The sequence below is a fragment of the Bufo bufo genome, chromosome 6, assembly GCF_905171765.1.
Source record: "Bufo bufo chromosome 6, aBufBuf1.1, whole genome shotgun sequence".
NCBI classification, from domain to species: Eukaryota; Metazoa; Chordata; class Amphibia; order Anura; family Bufonidae; genus Bufo; species Bufo bufo.
This window is the reverse complement of record NC_053394.1, coordinates 74,554,593-74,578,323: the sequence shown is the minus strand read 5'-3', so window position 1 is coordinate 74,578,323 and position 23,731 is coordinate 74,554,593. Positions and strand designations below refer to the sequence as shown.

General features: G+C 43.2%; 1 protein-coding gene across 1 annotated transcript in view; it reads left to right on the top strand.

Annotated features, from left to right (window-relative positions):
- LOC121005102 (cytochrome c oxidase subunit 5B, mitochondrial-like) overlaps nt 1–22,566 on the top strand; it is a 36,745-nt gene extending 14,179 nt beyond the window's left edge. The window contains exons 3-4 of the mRNA XM_040437658.1: nt 17,567–17,666; nt 22,380–22,566. Of these exons, the coding sequence (XP_040293592.1) occupies nt 17,567–17,666; nt 22,380–22,492 (213 nt within the window). The 3' untranslated portion in view covers nt 22,493–22,566. The remainder of the gene's footprint in view (nt 1–17,566; nt 17,667–22,379) is intronic.
- The last annotated feature ends 1,165 nt before the right edge of the window (nt 22,567–23,731 follow it).

Below are 23,731 nucleotides of genomic sequence, written 5' to 3'. Positions count from 1 at the left end.
ATTCAGGCAAGTCTTCAGTTTTTTTTGCCGGAGAGAAAACCGTAGCATGCTGCGGTTTTCTCCTTTGCCTGATCAGTCAAAACGACTGAACTGAAGACATCCTGATGCAAACTGAACAGATTACTCTCCATTCAGAATGCATGGGGATATGCCTGATCATTTCTTTTCCGGTATAGAGCACCTGTGACGGAACTCAATGCCGGAAAAGAAAAACGCTAATGTGAAAGTACCCTTAAAAAGTTAGTTAACAAATTCACTGGCACCACCTTGTGGCAGCAAAGGTTAAATTACCTAATTGTGCTTGTCCTCAACAGGTGGTGTTTTATCCAACGGGCCAGCTAACAGTGTTTTAGTGGGGACCTGTTGTGGAGGTTGAGGCACAATTGTCTTTTTAGAGGCAAAACAGTTAAGGTGGAGTTCTGTCCTATTTGTTCAGAGATTGCAACCATGGTAGTTCAGATAAGAAGTGGTGAAACTGAGATTGAATACTATGCATTAAGGAAACACCCTCCTGAGTTTAGTATCGTGTGGTCATACCTGATAAATATGTATAAAAAGTACAAGTATGGCAGGGAAAATAAGGTTTCGGAGTTGGAATGTCAGAGGGGTAAAAGAGGACAGCAAAAGGGCAATACTGAATAGTATAAAACAATACCATCCATTAATATGTTTACAGGAATCACATTTGCTGAATGATCAAACCTCGTTACTTAGTCCTCCGTGCGCTGGACACTGCTATCATGCTACTTACTCTACATATGCGAGAGGAGTAAGCATCCTAGTTAACAAAGATATACTGTCTACTTGTCTATCCCAAAAAATAGACACGGAAGAAAGATTTATATGTTTGCAATGTAAAATCTACACTACCCAATGCATCATAATAGGTATATATGTCCCACTGCCATATTCCCGACGGGTGATAAGTGTTCAAGACGTTATACTATTGGGAGATTTCAATAGTGTTCTACATGCTGACATGGACAGAATGAGTGAGGGTTCACAACCTATAGTAGGCAGAATCCCTTCCTTTGGAAAATTGATGCAGGAAGTTTTTCTGTTAGATTACTGGAGAATGAAACATCCGCAAACTAAACAGTGCTCGTGTTATTCTAGTAGTCCTAAATCCTTGTCAAGGATAGATCTGATACTGGCTGATGAGAGTATGGGACACTTTATTCAAAGTGTGGAATACTTACCACGCAGAATTTCAGATCATTGTCCAGTGGTGGATGTAGCTGATTTCTTGCCCCCCAACAGAGGGGCAATAAAGTATGGAAATTTAACACCTATTAGCTGCACGTACTGCCAGATATTGGTGGAATTGGGGGGAAAACGGAGGGAATTTTTTGTATATAATAGCCCAACAGCCTCTAAATTAATAGTCTGGGATATGATGAAAGCCTTCCAGAGAGGGTTAATAGCTGACATTAATAAAAAAAAAAAAAAAAACTTAATCTCTGATTACGGTACAGAAGTTATTGAAGGAGGTGGAGACTTCAGAAGCGGAGTACATTGTTACTCCTGACGTGACGCTTGAAAGGAAATGGCAGGAGGCACAAAAAAAGTTAGACAACCTATTACTAAATGCACAAAATAAAAGTTTTTTCCAAAAACAAACTTACTATGTATGAGAAAAAGCAGGCAAATTGCTAGCAATGATCTCAAAAGCCCAACAACATACAACATATATAGCTGCTCTTAAAAACAAGGAAGGGGACATTCATACATCACCTGAGCAAATACTCAAAATCATGCACTCATTTTATTCTCTATATGAAGCTAAAATGTGGGCATCGGATGAGGAGTTACAAAGATTCCTTCAACCATTACATATAAATACCCTCTCTGAGGAACAAAGAATCATGTTGGATGGCCCTATTACGATAAAGGAAATGGAAATAGCCTTGAGTGATATGTCCACTAATAAAGCCCCAGGGTAAGATGGGATACCGGCATAAATATATAAAACATATGCTTCCATACTCTTACCCCAGTTATTGGAAGTATGTAAGGAAGCTAAAGAATCGGGCAGATTACCGCCATCTATGAATAAGGCCATAATTGTGTCATTACCAAAGCCAGGCAAAGATGTTTTAGAAGCAGATTCCTACAGACCCTTACCTTTACTTACGGTGGATGTGAAGATATTGGCAAAAGTGCTGACAAACCGTTTAAATATGGTAGTAACCTCTCATTCACACTGACCAAGCCGGCTTCATGTCAAATATTTCAACATCGGTAAATATCAGACGATTGTATTTAAATATTCAGGCAAGTCAGGATCACACCTCGGACGCGGCGGTCGCGTCTAGATGCGGCAAAAGCATTTGATAGTGTGGAATGGAATTACCTGTGGTCAGTACTCAGGAGAATGGGATTTGGCCCGGAGTTCATAAAATGGGTACAATTATTATATACATACCCCAAGGCATCAGTGAGAGTGAATGGTGATCTGTCAGATTCGTTTCAAACATATAGGGGAACAAGCAGTGGCGGATCCAGAGCCTGGTCTCTGGAGGGGCACTTCCAGATTATTTTCTGTCCGCCGCCACAAAACAATGGTGCTTATAGAACAGACTCCACAGTGTAGCGGTATACTGTATATTGTGTGGCACAGTGTAGCGGTATACTGTATATTGTGTGGTACAGTGTATGCTATATGTGTATAACAAACATATTCCACATGAAAACTTACAATTACTTGGCTTAGCCCTTGGGGATCTCGGATGCCACTTCAACACTTTGACCGGGGGGCTTGGCGGAGCTGATGTGTTTTATCCTAATGAGAAAGATTTCATAATAAGGATTTGGAGAAGGGGCAGAGGGATAGCAGAGCAGGGAGAGGCTGGTGCTGCTACTAGGGGGTCATACCATGGGGAGTAATAAAGCCCACCATAATGCCCCCCCAGTAGAAATAATTCTCCTTTTATAATGTGCAAAACATACCCCCTTGTAATGACCCAGGTGAGCTAATGTCCCCATAGTGCCCCCAGTAAATGCCCCCATAGTGCTCCACACTCTCCTTCCTCCTAGTGCCCCCCATAATGTACCAGTATAAAATGCTCCAGTAGATGCCCTCAGTGTCCCCCATAATTTGCAAGTATAAAATACCCCTTCTTAGTGCCCCCGTAGATGACCCCATAGTACTCCCCTCCCCTCTTCCCCATAGTACCGACCATAATGTGCCCCAGTTTAAAATTGTACTGTACAGAGCACCCCATATAAAATACCCCTTCTTTGTGGCCTCAGTAGATGCCCCATTAATGTTCCAGTAACAAGAGCAACCACCCCAATCATGTGCCAGTAATAACTGCCCCCCCATGTGCCAGTAATAACTGCCCCCCCATGTGCCAGTAATAACGGCCCCCCCATGTGCCAGTAAAAGTATTTCTTACCTCCTCTTCCGGCTTGCACTGGCCTCTGACAGGCTGCAGGCACCAGTGCCTGCAGCCTTTCAGAGGAAGGGAAAGGTACACGCCTCTCCCTCCCCTGCCTCAGCACAGTAATCTGTATCGCTGTCCTGAGTACGGCAATACAGATGACTATGGAGATGAGCGCTTACACAATGGAAGCGCTCATCTCCCTGTGCCCTGCCGCCACCAGCTCGGGGAGGGGGGGGGGGAATTTCGCCCCGTTGCTCCCCCCCTTCTGGATCAGCCACTGGGAACAAGACAGGGATGTCCACTGTCGCCGCTATTTGCAATGGCAGTGGAGCCTTTGGCTGAAGCCCTGTGAACTGCAGGCTCAGTGAAGGGTTTTCAATATGGAAATCACACTGAAAAGGTCGCATTATATGCGGATGATTTACTGTTATTTTTAGAGGAATGGGAAACATCTCTTCCAGAAGCTATTAAAGTCATCAATGATTTTGGCAAATTGTCTGGACTGACAATAAACTGGTCAAAATCTGTCATAATGCCTCTATCTTAAAAGGGAAATTTAACTCCGGTAGTTGAGATGGATCTTAGAGTTGTCACATCATTCAAATACTTGGGGGTGAGAATATAGGCTGATACGAGGGAATTTGAAGAACTAAATCTGATACCGTTACTGGATTGGTTTAGAAAAAAATACAGGTATGGACCAAGTTACCTCCTTACTGTGATTGACAGAGCTAATCTTATCAAAGTGATTCTCATGCCTGAGCTGTTATATATCATTCTCAATGCACCAACGTGGATTCCACTTAGGTTCTTCTATAGGGTTAACTCGATCTTTAGAGATCTAATATGGGGGAAAAAGGTATCCCACGCATAAAACGATCTACACTACAGAGACCCAAAACACAAGGAGGATTAGCCGTACCAGACACTTGGGTATACTATATTGCAGCTCAATGACAACACAGGGGCTGGGAAAATGGTGAAACATCTTATTGGCAGACTATGCTTAATATCTGCCTTGGCGGACGGTACTTTTCACAGTAAAGGCAACCGATATCAGATATTGGGTGTAATACACAAAATTTGGTGGAAAGCCAGAACTATAGCTAAAATATCTGGATATACAGTGTATATACCCCAATATGGCCCAATTATATGTATAAAGAAATAGACTGTCAGAAACTACGATGTGGGAGCGATATGGTCTCAACAGGATGGCCCATTTATTCTCTAACACTTTAAAAGAATTTGCACAAATACAAAAGGAGTTTTATATACAGTGTACCGCACAAGTTTTTTTTATTTATATCTACAACTTAGACATGCTATACAAACCCAAGAAAAAGAGAGCATTACTCCGGCACCAGAACACAGCATTATAGATATAATGTGGAACTGCCCTAAACTTAGGAGATATTAGACAGAAGTGGTGGAATTTATAAATAACGTATTCAAATCAAATATAGAAGTTACGCCATTAACATGTAACAAAGTATTGCCAGGTATGGCAAAAAAAGAAAAAAATGGCCATTATGCACATTTTATACCAGGCAAGGAAAAGTATTGCTTTTCACTGGACTGACACACTACCACCAACGCTGCAAGAACTAATACATGGGGTACATACGCTAAGGCTGGAAAGATATGTTTATCAGAAGAGGGGCTCTATTAAAAAGTTCGATGTAATATGGTTCTTGTGGATAAAACACTACAATATTACTTAAACATAGGTGATATATAGCAACACTATTGCAAACAAGACTAGACCCTGAGGAAGGGAAGTATGGATGCTTACCGTAAGACTGGTGTGAGAAACGTTGTTTTTTTTTTTTTTTTTTTTTCCAAGGTTGGACAAAGTCGTGCCAGAGGAATGTGATTACAGTTGCAAGAAAAAGTATGTGAACCCTTTGGAATGATATGGATTTCTGCACAAATTGGTCATAAAATGTGATCTGATCTTCATCTAAGTCACAACAATAGACAATCACAGTCTGCGTAAACTAATAAAACACAAAGAATTAAATGTTACCATGTTTTTATTGAACACACCATGTAAACATTCACAGTGCAAGTGGAAAAAGTATGTGAACCCTTTGATTTAATAACTGGTTGAATCTCCTTTGGCAGCAATAACTTCATCCAAACGTTTCCTGTAGTTGCAGATCAGACGTGCACAACGGTCAGGAGTAATTCTTGACCATTCCTCTTTACAGAATTGTTCAGCAATATTCTTAGGATGTCTGGTGTGAATCGCTTTCTTGAGGTCATGCCACAGCATCTCAATCGGGTTGAGGTCAGGACTCTGACTAGGCCACTCCAGAAGGCGTATTTTCCTCTGTTTAAGCCATTCTGTTTTACTTCTATGCTTTGGGTCGTTGTCCTGTTGCAACACCCATCTTCTGTTGAGCTTCAGCTGGTGGACAGATGGCCTTAAGTTCTCCTGAAAAATGTCTTGATAAACTTGGGAATTCCTTTTTCGATGATGGCAATCTGTCCAGGCCCTGATGCAGCAAAGCAGCCCCAAACCATGATGCTCCCATGACCATATTTCAGTTGGGATGAGGTTTTGATGTTGGTGTGCTGTGCCTCTTTCTTAACATAGTGTTGTGTGTTTCTTCCAAACAACTCCACTTTGGTTTCATCTGTCCACAGAATATTTTGCCAGTACTGCTGTGGAACATCCAAGTGCTCTTGTGCAAACTGTAAACGTGCAGCAATGGTGTGTTTTTTTTTTTTTTTTTTTTTTTTTTTTTTTTTTTTTTTTTGACAGCAGTGGCTTCCTCTGTGGTATCCTCCCATGAAATGCATTCTTTAGTGTTTTACGTATCGTAGATTCGCTAACAGGGCTGTTGGCATAGGTCAGAGACTTTTGTAAGTCTTTAGCTGACACTCTAGGATTCTTCTAAACCTCATTGTGCAGTCTGCGCTGTGCTCTTGCAGTCATCTTTACAGGACGGCCACTCCTAGGGAGAGTAGCAGCAGTGCTTAACTTTCTCCATTTATAGATAATTTGGCTTACCGTGGACTGAACAGCAAGGCTTTTGGAGATACTTTTATAACCCTTTCCTTTCCAGCTTTATGCAAGTCAACAATTCTTAATCGTAGGTCTTCTGAGAGCTCTTTTGTGCGAGGCATCATTCACATCAGGCAATGCTTCTTGTGAAAAGAAAACCCACAACTGGTGTGTTTTTTTTTTTTTCTTTTTTTTTTTTTTTTTTTTATAGGGCAGCTGTAACCAACACCTCCAATCTCCTCTCATTGATTGGACTCCAGTTGGCTGACACCTCACTCCATCTAGCTCTTGGAGATGTCATTAGTCTAGGGCAGTGATAGGCAAACTGCGGCTCTCCAGCTGTTGCAGAACTACAACTCCCAGCATGCAGACTGCCTACAGCTTTCAGCCTAGAGCAGGGCATGGTGGGAGTTGTAGTTTTGCAACAGCTGGAGAGCCGCAGTTTGCCTATCACTGGTCTAGGGGTTCACATACTTTTTCCACCTGCACTGTGAATGTTTACATGGTGTGTTCAATAAAAACATGGTAACCTTTAATTCTTTGTTATTAGTTTAAGCAGACTGTGATTGTCTATTGTGACTTAGATGATCAGATCACATTTTATGACCAATTTGTGCAGAAATCCATATCATTCCAAAGGGTTTACATACTTTTTCTTGCAACTGTATATGAGATATGCATAAGGGGGTGTGAAGCTGATGTATAGTGATATGGGAATTACCATGGAACATCAATACTGGACTCTAAAAGGTTGCAAGACTGAAAGGGGAAGGAGGGAGAGGGTGGGAGTGAAGGGTCTTTGCTTAAGACACTGCACTGAGCACTCAACACTATGTAAAGGATGGGGTTCATTCTGCACAGTAGTCCTAACCTTTAACATTCTTTGTTCAAATGTCCCATAATCTTCAGAAGATCCTGTCACCTTACCTGCCTTAATCAATTTGCATATTTAGTTTTATTTGCATCTATTTTTTAACTTTAACTTATTCCCACATTACCGACCAGAGTACAATCTAATAGTTTTTTTGTTTTTTGAAGACCTTATCCACCTCTCTACTTCTATAATGCATAGTAATACCTCCAAAAATAGTTATTACTTTACATTCCCCATATGTCTACTTCATGTTTAGATCATTTTGGGAATGACATTTTAGTTTTTGGGGACGTTACAAGGTTTAGAAGCAAATCTTGACATTTTTCAGAAATTTTCAAAAACCCAATTTTTAGGGACCAGTTCAGGTCTGAAGTCACTTTGTCAGGGTTACATAATATAAACCACCCAAAAATGACCCCATTCTAGAAACTACACCCCTCAAGGTATTCAAAACAGATTTTACAAAAGTCGTTAACCCTTTAGGTGTTCCACAAGAGTTAATGCAAATGGAGATAATTTCAGAATTTCACTTTTTTGGCAAATTTTCCATTTTAATCCATTTTTTTTCCAGTAACAAAGCAAGGGTTAACAGCCAAACAAAATGCTATATTTATTGCCCCGTTTCTGTAGTTTGCAGAAACACCCCATATGTGGCTGTAAACTACTGTACGGGCACACGGCAGGGTGCAGAAGGAAAGGAATGCCATACGGTTTTCAGAAGGCAGATTTTGCTGGACAGTTTTTTTGATACCATGTCCCATTTGAAGCCTCCCTGATGCACCCCTAGAAACTCCAAAAAAGTGACCCCATTTTAGAAACTACAGGATAGGGTGGCAGTTTTGTTGGTACTAGTTTAGGGTGCTTTTTGTGAGGCAAGATAAGAAATGGCTGTTTTGGATCAGGTTTTTTTTTTTTTTTTTTTTTTTACAACATTCATCTGACAGGTTAGATTATGTGGTATTTTATAGAGCAGGTTGCCACGGACGCGGCGATACCTAATATGTATACTATTTTTTAAATTTTTTTATTTATGTAAGTTTTACACAATGATTTCACTTTTGAAACAAAATAATCATGTTTTAGTGTCTCCATAGTCTGAGAGCCATAGATTTTTCAGTTTTTGGGCGATTTATCTTGGGTAGGGTATGATTTTTGTGGAATGAGATGACTGTTTGATTCGCACTTTTTTGGGGGCATATGACTTTTTGATCGCTTGCTATTACACTTTTTGTTATGTAAGGTGGTGTGTGTGTTTTTTTGTGTTCACTTCAGGGTTTAGGTCATGTAGTATTTTTATAGAGCAGATTCTTACGGATGCGGCGATTACCTAATGTGTGCTTTTTATTTATTTTTTTACATTTAACATAAAGCATTTTTGAAACCAAAAAATCATGTTTTAGTCAGAGCCATAGTTTTATTTTTTTGGGCCATTCTCATGTAGGGGCTCATTTTTTGCGGGATGAGGTGACGGTTTGATTGGTACTATTTTGGCGTACATAAGACTTTTTTTATCACTTTTATTACCTTTTTTGGGAAGTAAGGTGGGCAAAATTTAAATTTTAATCTTTTTTTTTTTTGGCCGTTCACCGTGCGGGGAAAGTAACATGACCGTTTTATAGATCAGGTGGTTACAGATGCGGTGATATCAAACATGTCTAGGGAATTTTTTTATTTTATTTTTTTTTTCACTTTAAGGGAGCATTCACACGACCGTGTTGGTTTTGCGGTCCATAAATCACGGATCCGTGTGTTCCGTATGTCTTCAGTTATCTTTCCTTTTCCGTTCCGCAAGTCCGTATAATACGGACGTGGTGCTTCCGTGTGTCATCCGTTTTTCACGGTCCACAAAAAACTGAAATGGGGTTTCCTAGAATGTTTTCAGTCAGTGGCGTAACTACCAGGGAAGCAGCTGCTTCCGGGCCCGGGCTGCCAAGGGGGCCCGACGTCGGCAGCGTGTGTGACAGTTTATTTTCAAGTTCAATCGATGTCTTAACTGTTCAGGGCCCCTTCACAGCAGCTGACCAGGCTCCCTCGCTAATATGATCTAATCTTTCTGTCTCCTAAAGTGTCTGGGATTCGAACCCACAACCTCTAAAGTCTGAGTGTATCAGAGGCAAAGCATTAACCCTCACAACCATAAAGGCTGCATTACAACTGACTGAAAAAAAATGACACTTCTACTGTTATAGCTGGCTAAGTGTACAGCTATACACATGACCGCTTCCCCAGCACACCCAGCACTGCTATATCTCTATATGACAGCTGTCCCAGCACACTCAGCTCTGCTATATCTCTATAAATGAGCAGCTGTCATGTGTATAGATGTACACTTAGCCAGCTATAACAGTAGAAGTCTCAAATTTTTTTCAGTCAGCAGCAAGGTGTCTCCTATGGTCTAGTGGTTAGATGCTTTGCCTCTGATACAGAAGGTCGTGGGTTCGAATCCCAGCAGAAACCTTTTCTGAAATATAAGCACTGACTCCATATATGGACATACAGGGCGGGACACAGGAAGAGGCTGCATCGCATCGCTGACATGGAGGTAAGTAGAAGTGTTTATTTTTTTAATACCCGACTGCTACTGCCATGGGGGGAGCGGGAGGCACCTGATACTGGCACATGGTGGGGGGGGGAATGGGGGGGGGGGAATGGGGGGGGGAATGGGGGGAATGGGAATGGGGGGGGGGAATGGGGGGGGGGAATGGGGGGGGGAATGGGGGGGGGGGAGAGAGGCACGGGGGGGGGGGAATGGGGGGGGGGGAGAGAGGCACCTGATACTGGCACATGGGGGGAGGCACCTGATACTGGCACCTGGGAGGGGGAGGGGGGGGTTGGCACCTGATACTGGCACCTGGGGGGGGAAGAGAGGCACCTGATACTGGCACCTGGGGGGGGAAGAGAGGCACCTGATACTGGCACCTGGGGGGGGAAGAGAGGCACCTGATACTGGCACCTGGGGGGGAAGAGAGGCACCTGATACTGGCACCTGGGGGGGAAGAGAGGCACCTGATACTGGCACATGGGGGGGTGGGGAAAGGGGTTGGCACCTGATACTGGCACCTGGGGGGGAAGGGGGGGTTGGCACCTGATACTGGCACATGGGGGGGTTGGCACCTGATACTGGCACATGGGGGGGGGGGAGAGGCACCTGACACTGGCACATGGGGGGGGGGGAGAGGCACTTGATACTGGCACTTTTTTTGTGGGGGGGGGGGGAGATGGCACTATGATACTGGGACATGTGGGGGGGGGGAGGAGAGAGGCACTTGATACTGGCACATGATGGGGGGGCATTATGGGGGACACTAGGCCGGCAGCCTATCAGAGGCCGGACACTGAGGGGCATCTACTGGGGCACTATATATGGGGCATTTTATACTGGTACATTATGGGGGGCACTAGCGGGAAGGGGGGAGAGGAGCACTAAGGGGCATTTACTGGGGGAACTATATAGGGGTATTTTATACTGGGACATTATAGGGACATTAGCTCAACTGGGGGCATTACAAGGGGGTATTTTTGCACTGTCACATTATAAGGAGAATTATTACTACTGGGGGGGGCATTATGGTGGGCTTTATTACTCCCCCATGGTATGACCCCCCAGTAGCAGCACCAGCCTCTCTCTGCTCTGCTATCCCTCTGCCCCTTCTCCAAATCCTTATTATGAAATCTTTCTCATTAGGATAAACACAACATCAGCTCCGCCGAGCCCCCGGCCAAAGTGTGGAAGTGGCGTCCGAGATCCCCAAGGGCCAAGCCAAGTAACTAAGTTTTCATGTGAAATATGTTTGTTATACACATATAGCATACACTGTGCCACACAATATACAGTATACCTCTACACTGTGCCCCACAATATACAGTATACCACTACACTGTGCCAAAGGAGTGGGGTTTACACAGGAGGAGGAAGGTGCGAAGCGTGCTGGGGGGGGGGGCCCTTACAAATATTTGCTGTGGTGCCCAGTCACTTCTAGTTACGCCCCTGTTTTCAGTCCAGGGGTCCGTTAAAAACGTATGACACACAGATGCATTTCCGTGTGCTATCCGTTTTTCACGGACCCAATGACTTTCTATGGGGCCACGGACCGTGATTTGCGGCCAAGTATAGGACATGTTCTAAAAAAAAAAGGAACGGACACACGGAACGGACAGCACACGGATGAGAATAAAAGGCATACCGCAATTTTCACGGACCCATAGAAATGAATGGGTCCATGCATTATCCGTCAAAATTGCAGAACGGACACGGAAGAAAAACACGGTCGTGTGAATGCTCCCTTAATCGGTGATAAATGGTTTTTACTTTTTTTTTTAACCCAGACCCACTTGGTTCTTGAAGATCCAGTGGGTCTGATGTCTGTATAATACAGTACACTATATAGTGTACTGTATTTCACTTTACAAAGTCGGATTAGACTTCTGCCTTTAGCAGAAGTCTGATCAGCACCATGGACAGCCGGACGCCTGTGATGGCGTCCGGCTGCCATGGTAACATCACTTGCTGCCACAGCAGAGCAGTGGTTGATGGGAAGTGAGGGGCTGAGAAGGCACAGCAGTCCCCAATGGGAGAGGGAGCTCCCTCCCTGTTAACCTCTTCCATACAGCCGTCCGTACAGACCGCGGCATGGAAGGGGTTAAATGCCTGACATCTGTGTTGGTGTGTCAGGTGTTTTGAAGCAGTGTCAGCAATGTGCTGACACTACAAATCGCTCGGCCATCCTGAGAGGGGGCAGGCGGATGATCGCGCACCTGCCCCCCTCCCCCCCCAAGCACCGACCTGATCGCGCGGCCTGCACTGCCACACCGCCCGCACCCGTGTCAGTGAAAAACTGATCCATCCCCATTGACTTGCATTGTAAGTCAGGACGGATCCGTTTGGCTGCAAGCTGCGTTTTAGTGACCGCCTAAAAAAACGCAACGGAGACCAAACATAGCCAAATTGATGCATTCTGAACGGATCCTTATCCATTCAGAATGCATTGGGGCTGAACTGAGCAGTTTTGGGCCGCTTGTGAGATCCCTGAAACTTATTCATAAGTGGACCCAGAAACGCCAGTGTGAAAGTGGCCTTAGCGCTGTGCTTGGTAATCTGCGAGAAGACAGCTGAACAGCAGGAGTCCTGAGTGTTGGACTCCCACTGATCAGGTACTGATGACCTATCATGAGGATAGGTTATCAGTATAAAAATGTCAGAAAATCCTTTTAATCCTTCTAAGATCATTATCCTTTTTTTGGTTTGGGACAAAGTGCACACCAAGCCATTAATGGCAGACCACTTCACAAAATCATTTATGAACTCAGTCTTGGTCTTATCCACCTTAGGTTGTATTAATCACAACAGTCATAAAAACTTCTGCAGATGGCAAAATTCAATGCCTTGAACTCCTGACTTCCACTTCTGTAGTGATCCATCTGGCTTCTCGCTGGCATAGGGCACTCTACTTTTAAACCTCTTGCCATGTGGAAAATTAGTGGGCAATGGCACCATGTTGAAAGACCCTATCCTAATGCCCTGTAAGTATGTAGGGATTTTCAGCCATAACAGCTGCTGGAAAGCATGTATCCTGCTGTGGAGGACTTGACCTTGTATGAAGTAGTCACTAGTAGCTGTCTAGTTAGTTCATGCAACTCCAGTTCCAAGTTCCTCCTTTGGGCCACTGATTCCTTTGCTTGTCTGTGCAATGAAGCAAATGAGATTGCTATGCATTTCCACACAATGTGGTTAAAGTTCATATACCTAGACCGTAGCAGGTACCTGTACGTCCTGATTTCCTATCAAGACGTTACTACATGACTTTGTCCTGTCTACAAGTGTTTTGGACTAAGGCCCCTTGCAGACGAGCATGTGTCGCGCTGAGTCTGCAGCGTAGCTCCTGGCCTGACCTCCCAGCACTGATGGGGTCACATAGCATTATTCAGTGATCCCTCAAGATACAATGGCCTCGGGATACAATATTTTCAACATACAATGGTCTTTTCTGACCCATCGTAAGTTGAAACTAGACTCAACATAAAATGACTCGAACCATCCAATCAAGGCCGCTTCTCTGGTAAAATCACTATTAGTTGCTAGTTAGCAGCTATTCCTGATTGTTATATGTAAGGACTTGTTTTCTCATCTGCAAGGGGCCTAAGAACTTCACCTATCTAGATATTCAGTTATAATTGTATGATTGCTAGTGGTGGGGTGCATGCTACCAACACTCCATTCAAACGGGAGATTCAGAACATCGATTCTTGTGATCGTTGGGAGCCTTAGCTGTTAGACCCCCAGTGATCACGCACCCATCACCTGTCCTGTTTTAGGTGATGACTAGAGATGAGCGAATTTCTCAAATTCGGTTGTCTGTTTGCTGAATTTTCCGAAAAACATTCGATTCAAATTAATTTGTGGCGAATCACGATAAAAATGCCTATTTCCTGGCTGCAGAGACTGTATAGTAGTGTAGAACACTGTGCCTTGCAGCAACACGCATAGGGAGTCTGCTGTTGTAGTGAAACAATATTGTAAGTCACTATGACATGCAGATGACAGGCGTCACTCTTAGATTAATTGCACACTTCACTTCTTTGGGCAGTTACTTCTTTGGGCCCAAACTGACCAAATAACTCAAGTGTGAACTCAACCTTACAGTTCAATGTTGGCATCAGGTATAAAGAAACCGTACAGAGGCCCAAGATCCTACTATAGCGTGAAATAGCGCACTCCTTTTACACAGTCGTCAGCTGATTCCACATAGAAGTCTACAGAACCTGTTCTATTAAATGCTCATACAAGTAGAGCCCCCTGACAGAGTGGAGAGGGTGTCAGCAGTAAGTTTGTGTTGAAGTCACTGATTATTTTGCCCTTCCTCTGATCTGTCAAAACAATAACCCCCCCCCCCAAAAACGGATCCTGTCTGAGCATCCGCCTTCACTAGGTCAGCATTTGGTCAGTAATCCATCAGTATTGCTAAAGCCAAAAAAAGTGGATCCAAAACAGATGACACGTGAATGGAATATTTGCATGTCTTCTGTGTTTTGTATCCACTCCTGCTTTTGGCTACCAAATCATAAGCCAATTCTGATGGGACCATACAGGCCTTACAGCTGCTACACAGACGGGATCCATTGTGTCTCATTTTTCTTTCCTTCTGACAGATCAGAAGGGTCAAATTATGTCAACCAGGCCAAAAAAAAAAACCAGACCTGCGAGAGGATGGACGATGACACAGATAGACATCCTATGTAGTCAGTTCGCCGCTGCCTGTCTTTATAGTAGTTCAGTTTGTCCTCCCTCTCAGCGGGCATAAAAATAAAAAAATTTGGGGCAGTAGTGTGTCTAACATGGAGAGCCAGTAGTCATCCCTCTGCCGAATGGGACAATTCAGCTGTCCCTACGCAAGCAAGTCAGCATGCATCTGGCCATTTGCGCAAGTGACTCGGAGGGACTCCCTGACTCCATCTCCACTGCATACTGCCACGGTGTGTCTGGGTCATCTGCCTCGTCTTCCTCACCTCCCTCTTGCTCCTCCAGCTGCTTCTGCTCCTCCTCTCCTGTCACCTGTGTAAAAAAAAAACACCCATTTTGCTGCACATTGCTTGTGCTCCAATCTCCTCCTCCAGTTCAGCCCCCACAGGGCTCATGTGGTTGTGAGATGTAGGCGCCACATCTCCAGGCGCCACATCTCCAGTCCCCTAATCAGCCAGATTTACCAGAATCTTTGCCAGGATATGAATCAGTGGAATGACTTTGTCCATCCTGTAGTCCTGGTGACTGACAAAGTGGCCTCCTCAAAGAGCACGAGTAAATGTCAGGTGTCATGCATAAGCTGCCACTGGTTGACATCGAAGTTACACAGGGGAGTACCTCTGTCCACCTGTATCAAGAAATCAATTATGGCCTTTCTCTGTTCGTACAGTCGGTCCAACATATGGAGGGTGGAATTCCAACGGGTGGAAACGTCGCATATCGGCCTATGTTGGGGGGATGCTGTTCTGCCGCTGTAGCTCAAGGAGGGTGTGCTTTGCGGTGTACGAGTGGCTGAAGTGCATGCAAAGTTTCCTGACCATTTTTAGGATGTATAGGTAAACAGGGCACTCAAGGATAGCTGCGACCGTGTAATTTAAGCAAAGATGAGCTTTATTAATATAAATTTAAATATAATTGATGCATAAAACAATCAAGAATGCAGTAGAATAAATGGTTATTAACAAATAAATGTATATTCGACAGAGCAAAAATATTCGATTGACCAACAAATCTTCAATAATCCGATATTGTAAATCTTGGATCCAATGATTATAAACATCCAAAGACTTGTTTGCGATAAGTCTATTCGTTTTTTACTTTCATATTGAAACAGTCATATGCTTTGCAGTTATTCAAATAGTCGCGGCGGCGTCCCGCCAAAGCGACTTAAATGGCAGCAGCTCACTGCTGAAAAGCTTGCAAGCGAATTAAGTCCATTACCTTTGTATCGACCAAGTGTTCCTCCGAAATAATCACCAGAGCCTTCAAATGTACTTGCTCCCAGGATATGCCTTTAGATATTTGTAGCAGTATTCAATCAGGAGGTTAAAGCCGGCTCTCTGTTCGGTTGTGGTCGATTTGGCTGGTAAGGTGATCACAACCAAACAGAGAGCCGGCTTTAACCTCCTGATTGAATACTGCTACAAATATCTAAAGGCATATCCTGGGAGCAAGTACATTTGAAGGCTCTGGTGATTATTTCGGAGGAACACTTGGTCGATACAAAGGTAATGGACTTAATTCGCTTGCAAGCTTTTCAGCAGTGAGCTGCTGCCATTTAAGTCGCTTTGGCGGGACGCCGCCGCGACTATTTGAATAACTGCAAAGCATATGACTGTTGTTTCAATATGAAAGTAAAAAACGAATAGACTAATCGCAAACAAGTCTTTGGATGTTTATAATCATTGGATCCAAGATTTACAATATCGGATTATTGAAGATTTGTTGGTCAATCGAATATTTTTGCTCTGTCGAATATACATTTATTTGTTAATAACCATTTATTCTACTGCATTCTTGGTTGTTTTATGCATCAATTATATTTAAATTTATATTATTAATAAAGCTCATCTTTGCTTAAATTACACGGTCGCAGCTATCCTTGAGTGCCCTGTTTACCTATATATATGCCTTTCTATATTGAGTGAGTGGTCTCAATTTACAGGAGCACCTGGTGTTGTTTGAGTGTTCTTAGTGCAACATCTTACTTAATTATACATTTTTAGGATGTCTTGCAGATGGGTAGAAGACTTCAGGAAACGCTTGACAACCAGATTGAACACGTGCTCCATGCAGGGCGCATGGCTCAGCCCTTCGTGACGCAGCGCCAGCACATGTTCTTCCCATTGTCGGTCACCATGGTTCTGATTTTGAGTTGTTGTGGAGAAAGCCAGGATTCGATTTCTTGATGGACGCGGAGCAGTTCCTCCCCTGTGACTCCGTTCGCCCAGGCATACTAGGTGCAGAACATCGTGACACCGCCATGCACTGCACATATTAAGATTATTTATTTTTTTAAAGCGATTCTGTTTCCTGTCCTGAGGAGGAGGCTCTCTCTCCAGGGGTGCTGTCATAGGCGAAGGGGAAAAGGTTTTAGAACATATAGAAGTGCACCACACAAGGGCTAATAAGATACCAATAACAAAGGTTTGCTGGAATTGGAGGTATTACAAACCTGAAATGAGCAGCAGTATAAGGGCAATTTGCATCCTCCGTCAGTGAAGCAAGGTGTAATAGGATTGTTCCTATTACCCAGGCTGTAAACACCCCTACTGAACCCTGTTCTGCTTCAATACTGTGGAATAATTCCTCCCTCTTCTTTCCCTACACTTCAAATGATCTTTCCCTGAACTTCTATTGAGCAAAATAAAAGTTTTTAAGTCTTTCCTACCACTGTCCCTAGCGCCTGCTAACGTCTCTCCCTGCACTAAGTACAATGAAAAATGGCAGAATCCAATATGGCTGAGGCTATTTATAGTGCTGTGACATCACAGGCCTGGCTGGCTGCTGATTGGCTGCATGCATGGCATTGTGGGTGATCCCTTGTTCCCAGAGTTCCTTGCTCTATGTTCTAACATGTGCAGCAGCCATTTTAGGAAAAAATGCGATTTGTTACCACGATGCGTGATAATCTAGATTTGGGGCGAATCGAGTAATTCCTGAAATTCAGCTCATCTCTAGTGATAACATTTGTGGACTAACGCCTTTTAAATAAACTGTTCTGTACTCCTTACTTGCATAGATTATACCATTTATGCTGTGCTTTGTCATTTAAGGATCCTTTTAACATCCGCAAGCCAAAGACCTATCCAGGAACCAAGGACAATCCACACATTGTGCCCTCAGTCAACAAGCAGAGGATTGTGGGCTGCATATGTACGTATTTCATTACGATACTCCTAATCACTGATTTTATAATCTTGACGTGTTGGCACCATAAAGAACCCATATATACTAGTCTGGTGGGGAAGATTTCTCATGTATGCAACATTTTCTACATTATTGTGTAAATTGTAGGTAGAATTTGACAGCAAGGACCAAATAAGGGTTTCCTTGCCCAAGTTAAAAAGGTAACCTTGGATTTTACGTTCGCCCATATAATTCAAATTGGCAGCAGCACAACAGGTGGAGGATCCTTACTCTTTACCCCAGAGACTGAGTAAGGCTGTTTCAAGTTGAATGTTAAAGGGGTTGTCGGTTTCAGGAGGAAACCTCGCAACACAGGGATCTGCCTGCAGTGAAGTTTACCCAGCAGCAGCCATTCACTGGCATCTTCTGTACACTGCAGAGGCCAGTGATTGGCTGCAGCAGTCATCTTGTCAATGCTGCAGTTGGGTAAACAGATTCCATCCAGGAGAACCAGAGTGCTGGCACATGATCTGCCAGGTAAGTAAAAGCTTCTTTATTGTAGGTGGATCCACTGTTAGGTTTACTCCTGACAACCCCTTCAAGTGGATGCTTCAGTTTGCCAGGATCCGCTGTTTCACCCGTTAAAACACGTAGCGATTGTAATGACTACAGTTTCCTGGTGAAACAGCAGTTCCCTGGCAAACTGATGCATCCACCCAACATGAAAACCATGGCCTGCTCCTGCAGTACTTAGTTGCATCCTTGCCGCAGCAGTGCAACCCTATTTGGACTTGCCCTCCAGTCGAAGGGTTTTCCAGTCTGTTTTACACTTAACCAATTAACTTTAACCCCTTCAGGACCCTTAAATTTATTTTCTGTTTTTCACTCTTTGCCTTCCCGAAGTTATAACTTTATTTATTTTTCTGTAATGAATATCTGTGCATTACAAAATAAAATATTCAGTATATTCCAATGCTGTGCTGCCACCTGCAGGCCAGTCTTGGAACATGCTAAACAGCCTGTAAGCCTTGTACAGACTTAAGCCGATTAGTACGGGATGCCTTTCCCAATCTCAACCATAGAATGTGTCGGCAGATAAGAACCATTTGGCCCATCTAAGTGCCCATGGGAAATTGACCCAGGCCAGAAAGCCCATGGTTGCCATTTACTTGACTACAGCATCTAAGGGGGTTAATTGTCTGTGATTAGCATTGCCACCGATCGTTGACATTGGGCTGCTGCTGTGTAAATCATCAGAAACCCAGTGGTTATGTTGCCCGCTGCACTCGTGAGCAGACAATCTTGAAAGGCTGGTCTTCCACTGTATATGTACGGTGGAGGTCTGCAAAGGGTTAATCCATGACAACTGTTACAAATTGAAATGTTGTAATTTCAAAATACGCATCGCAGCTCAGTGTATGCTCAAATTTTCCACAACACAAGTTTTTTTTTGTATCTGCTCAGCTGACATTGTATTATACTGTGGATAATGTACAAAATAGTGTATCTTAACTGCAAACGGGCATGAGCTCCACAATTCCCATCTTTTGTGAGCCCTTAAGCGTTCAGAGTAAGAATCTGCATATATATATTCATGTTGCATATACTGGTTAACTAGTGAGATCACATCAGGCACCTGAGGAGTAATGGGCAGCTTCCATGAGGTTGCAATAAGCTTCCTTGCAGCTGAGAGAATGCCCATCATAACCGGTCTATGGGAGTGAGGTAAATCTCCTATTCCGATGGATAACACAGCTAATGGAGGGTCGAGGGGGATCTGGAAGCCCGCCACTGTCGAGATAAGGTCAAAAATCTTCCTCCAAAAAGGGAGAATAATAGGGCATGACCACCACATATGTGATAAGCTTCCCTTTTCCCCACAATTCCTCCAGCAGTTTGAACTATATTCAGGATCCATGTGTGCTATGCGGGCCAGCGTCAAGTACCATCTAAGTTGTATTTTCCTATTTTGTTCAATGTGATTAATACATTTGGCAGTAGCTATCGTCCAGTGGAAAGCATCCCTCCACTCCCCGACCGACCAAGAGCTTTCAAATTCTTCTTCCCATTTCACCATAAAGTTAAGCTTTGTTTCTAAAGTAGGGTCAAGTGCATGATATGCAGTAGCAAGGCCTTTCCCCTGACCTGTCGTACCAGTAAAGTATTTACCAAAAGGTGTCGTTTCATTCATTGAAATAGTGGGAAGTCTCGTTCTGTGCAGCATATGCCTAACTTGTAGGTACTGATAAAAACAAGTGTTAGGTATACCATAATTCTGATGTAAGGTCTCAAATGTTTTCATAGTATCACCTTCATACAACTGATCCAGACGTGTGATACCTGCCTTCTCCCATTTATCTAAGGAGAGATCAGGGACCCCATATGTAAGCGCAACCAGTGGGATCTCAGATCTCTTAGGTGTGAAAAGCAACCCTTTCTCTATATAATTGGACCAGGTCCAAACTGCCGCTTGCATAGTCAAGAGAGGGGGTGTAGATTTAGGCGCTTCTAGGGAAAGGGCGGCAAGAAAGCCTGGGAGAGAACCCAGTTTTGTGTAGGTGGATTCTAATTCATGCCATCTCTGTAGCGAGGAAGGCGCCCACCACTCTTTAGTCTGCTCAATGAGGTTCGCCTTATAATAACGAATGAGGTCCGGGACTCCAAGGCCCCCTTCTCTCAGTTTTGGGTATAGGGCTCGACGGTCCACCCTAGGTGCTTTGTTACCCCATATAAATTTTATAAGGTCCGACTGCAATATTTTTAATATTTTTTGTGGAATGATAAGAGGAATACATCTAAGTTTATAGAGGATCTTAGGAAGAATCATCATTTTGACCGCATTAATTCTGGCCAGTCATGACATAAACAGTTTAGAATACTCGGCATAGCCTGTTAGTAATTCTTTTCTCAGGGAGTCGAGATTGCTTCTCACCAAATTTTGTATACGAGGTGTTAATAGTATGCCCAGGTAAACTATGCCATCCTCTGCCCACTGAAATGGAGCCCTCGCCAGAATTTCCCTTTTGAGGGGTTCTTGGATCGCAAATGGGAGAATATGCGATTTTGTAACATTAAGTTTATAGAAGGAGGCTTGAGCATATTCATTTAAGACTTCCATAACGTTTGGGAGAGATATCTCTGGGTTCGTAAGTGATAACAAGACATCATCTGCGTATAATCCTATTTTGTGTGATGCATTACCCACATGTATACCTAAAATACCTGGGTCCAAGCGGATTCTTTCTGCCAGGGGCTCCATCACTAGCGCAAAAACCAACGGTGACAACGGGCAGCCTTGTCTGGTACCGTTCGTTATATCAAAGCTTTTGGAATAAAAGCCAGATGCTAAAACTCGAGCTGATGGCAGAGAATATAGATTTAAGATAGCCGATAGAATAGGTCCCCGGAACCCAAAATGATTTAACACCTCCGTCAGAAACCCCCAGTGCACCCTATCGAAAGCTTTTTCAGCGTCAAGCGATATAAATATTGTGGGTGCATTGGAGGAATCCGCTATTTGGAGCAGATCAATTACTCTACGAGTTCCATCCCTACATTGGCGGCCAGGGATGAAACCAACTTGGTCAGTGGACACTAATTTAGGAAGAAGGGGCTGTAACCTTAGGGCCAGTAGTTTAGAGAATAATTTTAAGTCATTATTTAATAAAGATATGGGTCGGAAATTTGCTGGAGTATCATGAGGTTTCCCTGGTTTAGGGATTGTTGTGATAATAGCACATAACATCTCTTTGGGTATAGCACCCGGGAGTAGAAATGTATTAAAAAGCCGCGTAATGTATGGTAACAAGTTTACTTTAAAGGATTTATAATAGTCCCCCGAAAAGCCATCTGGGCCTGGAGCTTTGTGCAGTTTTAATGATTTAATAGCTATATCTACTTCTCGTTCTGAAAAGGGGGCATTGAGTAATTCCAAATCTTGGGAGGCAATACTTGGGAGAGATACTGATTTTAAGAAATTCTGTATGGTATGTGAGGTAGGTTGTGGGGTGCCATCGTCATTTTTCAAATTTATAAAGGGAACTATAGTAATCCGCAATATCAATCGGGTGTGTAGTCATCTTTCCATGATAATGTACAAAATAGTATGGAAACTCTACGTGCAAGACACACATGTAGCCTAACATTGGAGCATCAGTGGGGTGCACTAAGGGCTCATGCACATGGCTGCGACGTGTTTTGTATTCCGCAAATTGTGGCTCTGCAAAAAAACTGATGCTGTCTGTGTGTGTTCCTCAGTCTGTGCAATGGAATGGGCCACCTATAATAGAAATGCATGTGCTTGTCTGCAAAAAGAACATGACCTATTCTTGTCCAATCTTTAAAAAAAATTCCCAGCCCTACGGAACCAAGCATCTTTTGTGGCCCCATTAAGTCACTGGGTCTGCATCTGAGCCACAAAGAATGCAGGCTTTGATGCAGAACTAAACATTCATGTGCACGAGCCCTAAGGCTGTATTCACATCTCTACCAGAAACCTCAAACACAGATTTTCTCACATTAGGCAAAAAAATGCCATTGGTATCTATTGTATACATCATTATTTCTGTTAAATGTCATTCTCTTTGGCTTCATGAAAGGAGTTTTTGGGACACCCTCATTGTTGCCATAAAAAAAGCCTCAGTTTTGGGATATACAATAAGGCGTTAATGAATGTGTAAATGAGTTTGTCCTTTATCAGAAGATAAGGTTTCATTTATCTCCCTTCAAATTTTTCCATAGGTGAAGAAGACAATTCTCAAATTATTTGGTTCTGGGCCCATGAGGGGCAGGTCAACCGCTGCCCACAATGTGGCTCTCACTACAAGCTTGTTCCTTATGAGCTTCCACACTGAAGACAACTTGCATCACCATTGGCTGCCTTATATGAATACCAAAAATCTTTTATTAAAAATTTACATTGATCGTATTTTTATTTTAATTTTTTGGTCTTGCATACACAACAGTTAATCACAAATCCATGAATGTGCACAGTTTGGGTGGAAATGCTGTGTAATCTGAAAAGCTGTGCTCAGTCTAGCCCTACACCCTAGATGAATGTCACTATTAGAGAAGAGCAAATTTCCGCTTATGAAATTCGTTCACACTTCGTTTGTCAGTATAAGGTGAATTGCGTTATGGATTCTGTTACCACGGACCATAACACAATTCTGTGACTGAATGCATAATTGAATGCCTTTAGAGGCATTCCGTCATAATAGAAGTCTATGGGCTGCGAAACGGGACTGATCTGTTTTGCAGCCCATAGATTTCTATTATGATGGAATGAATAATGGAATGCCTCTAAAGGCATTCAACTATGCATTCCGTCACAGAATTGTGTTATGGTCCGTGGTGACGGAATCCAAAACGCAATTCACCCTATACTGACAAACGAAGTGTGAACGAATTTCAAAATATAAAATGCGCTAATCTCTAGTCACCATTCCACAGAATTTAAAGCAGTTGTCAGACTGTAAAATCAAAATAACAGTAGGAGATCCTGTAAGTTTAAAAATACTTAATGGCCTGTAGGTGTCACTGTTTCCCTTGGTAGAAGTCGATTCGCTGATCCCTAGTAGATATGTCCTCTACAGTCGTGCAGTTTCCACTAGTGACCTCTGCAGGGTAAATGAAGTACTGCTTGTAATGAGTTACCTTTGAAAAATCCACATCTGCATTCATGAAGTTGCAAATGTTTAACAAGAGAGCTTTCTTTTGTCATTTCTAACCTCTTGCACCTTTTGATGTTCCACAGTAAACATGCTTGTAACAGTCCGTTCATACGTCCGTATGTGTTTTGCTGATCCGCAAAACACTGACACCGGCAATGTGCGTTCTGCAATTGCGGACAATAATAGGACATGTTCTATTTATTTTAATTTTGCGGATGCGGACAGCACATTCCGGCCCCATCGAAAATTAATGGGTCCGTGCCTGTTCCGCAAAATTGCAGAACGTGTGAATGGACCCTAATGGTCTTGTTTAAGCAGGGCTGATTAGCTTTGAATAGAACCCATCATTTTTCTATGCATTTTATGGGATGCAGCTCTGAAGCTGACTTATTGCAGTCTGCTGGTACCAATGCCATGCTG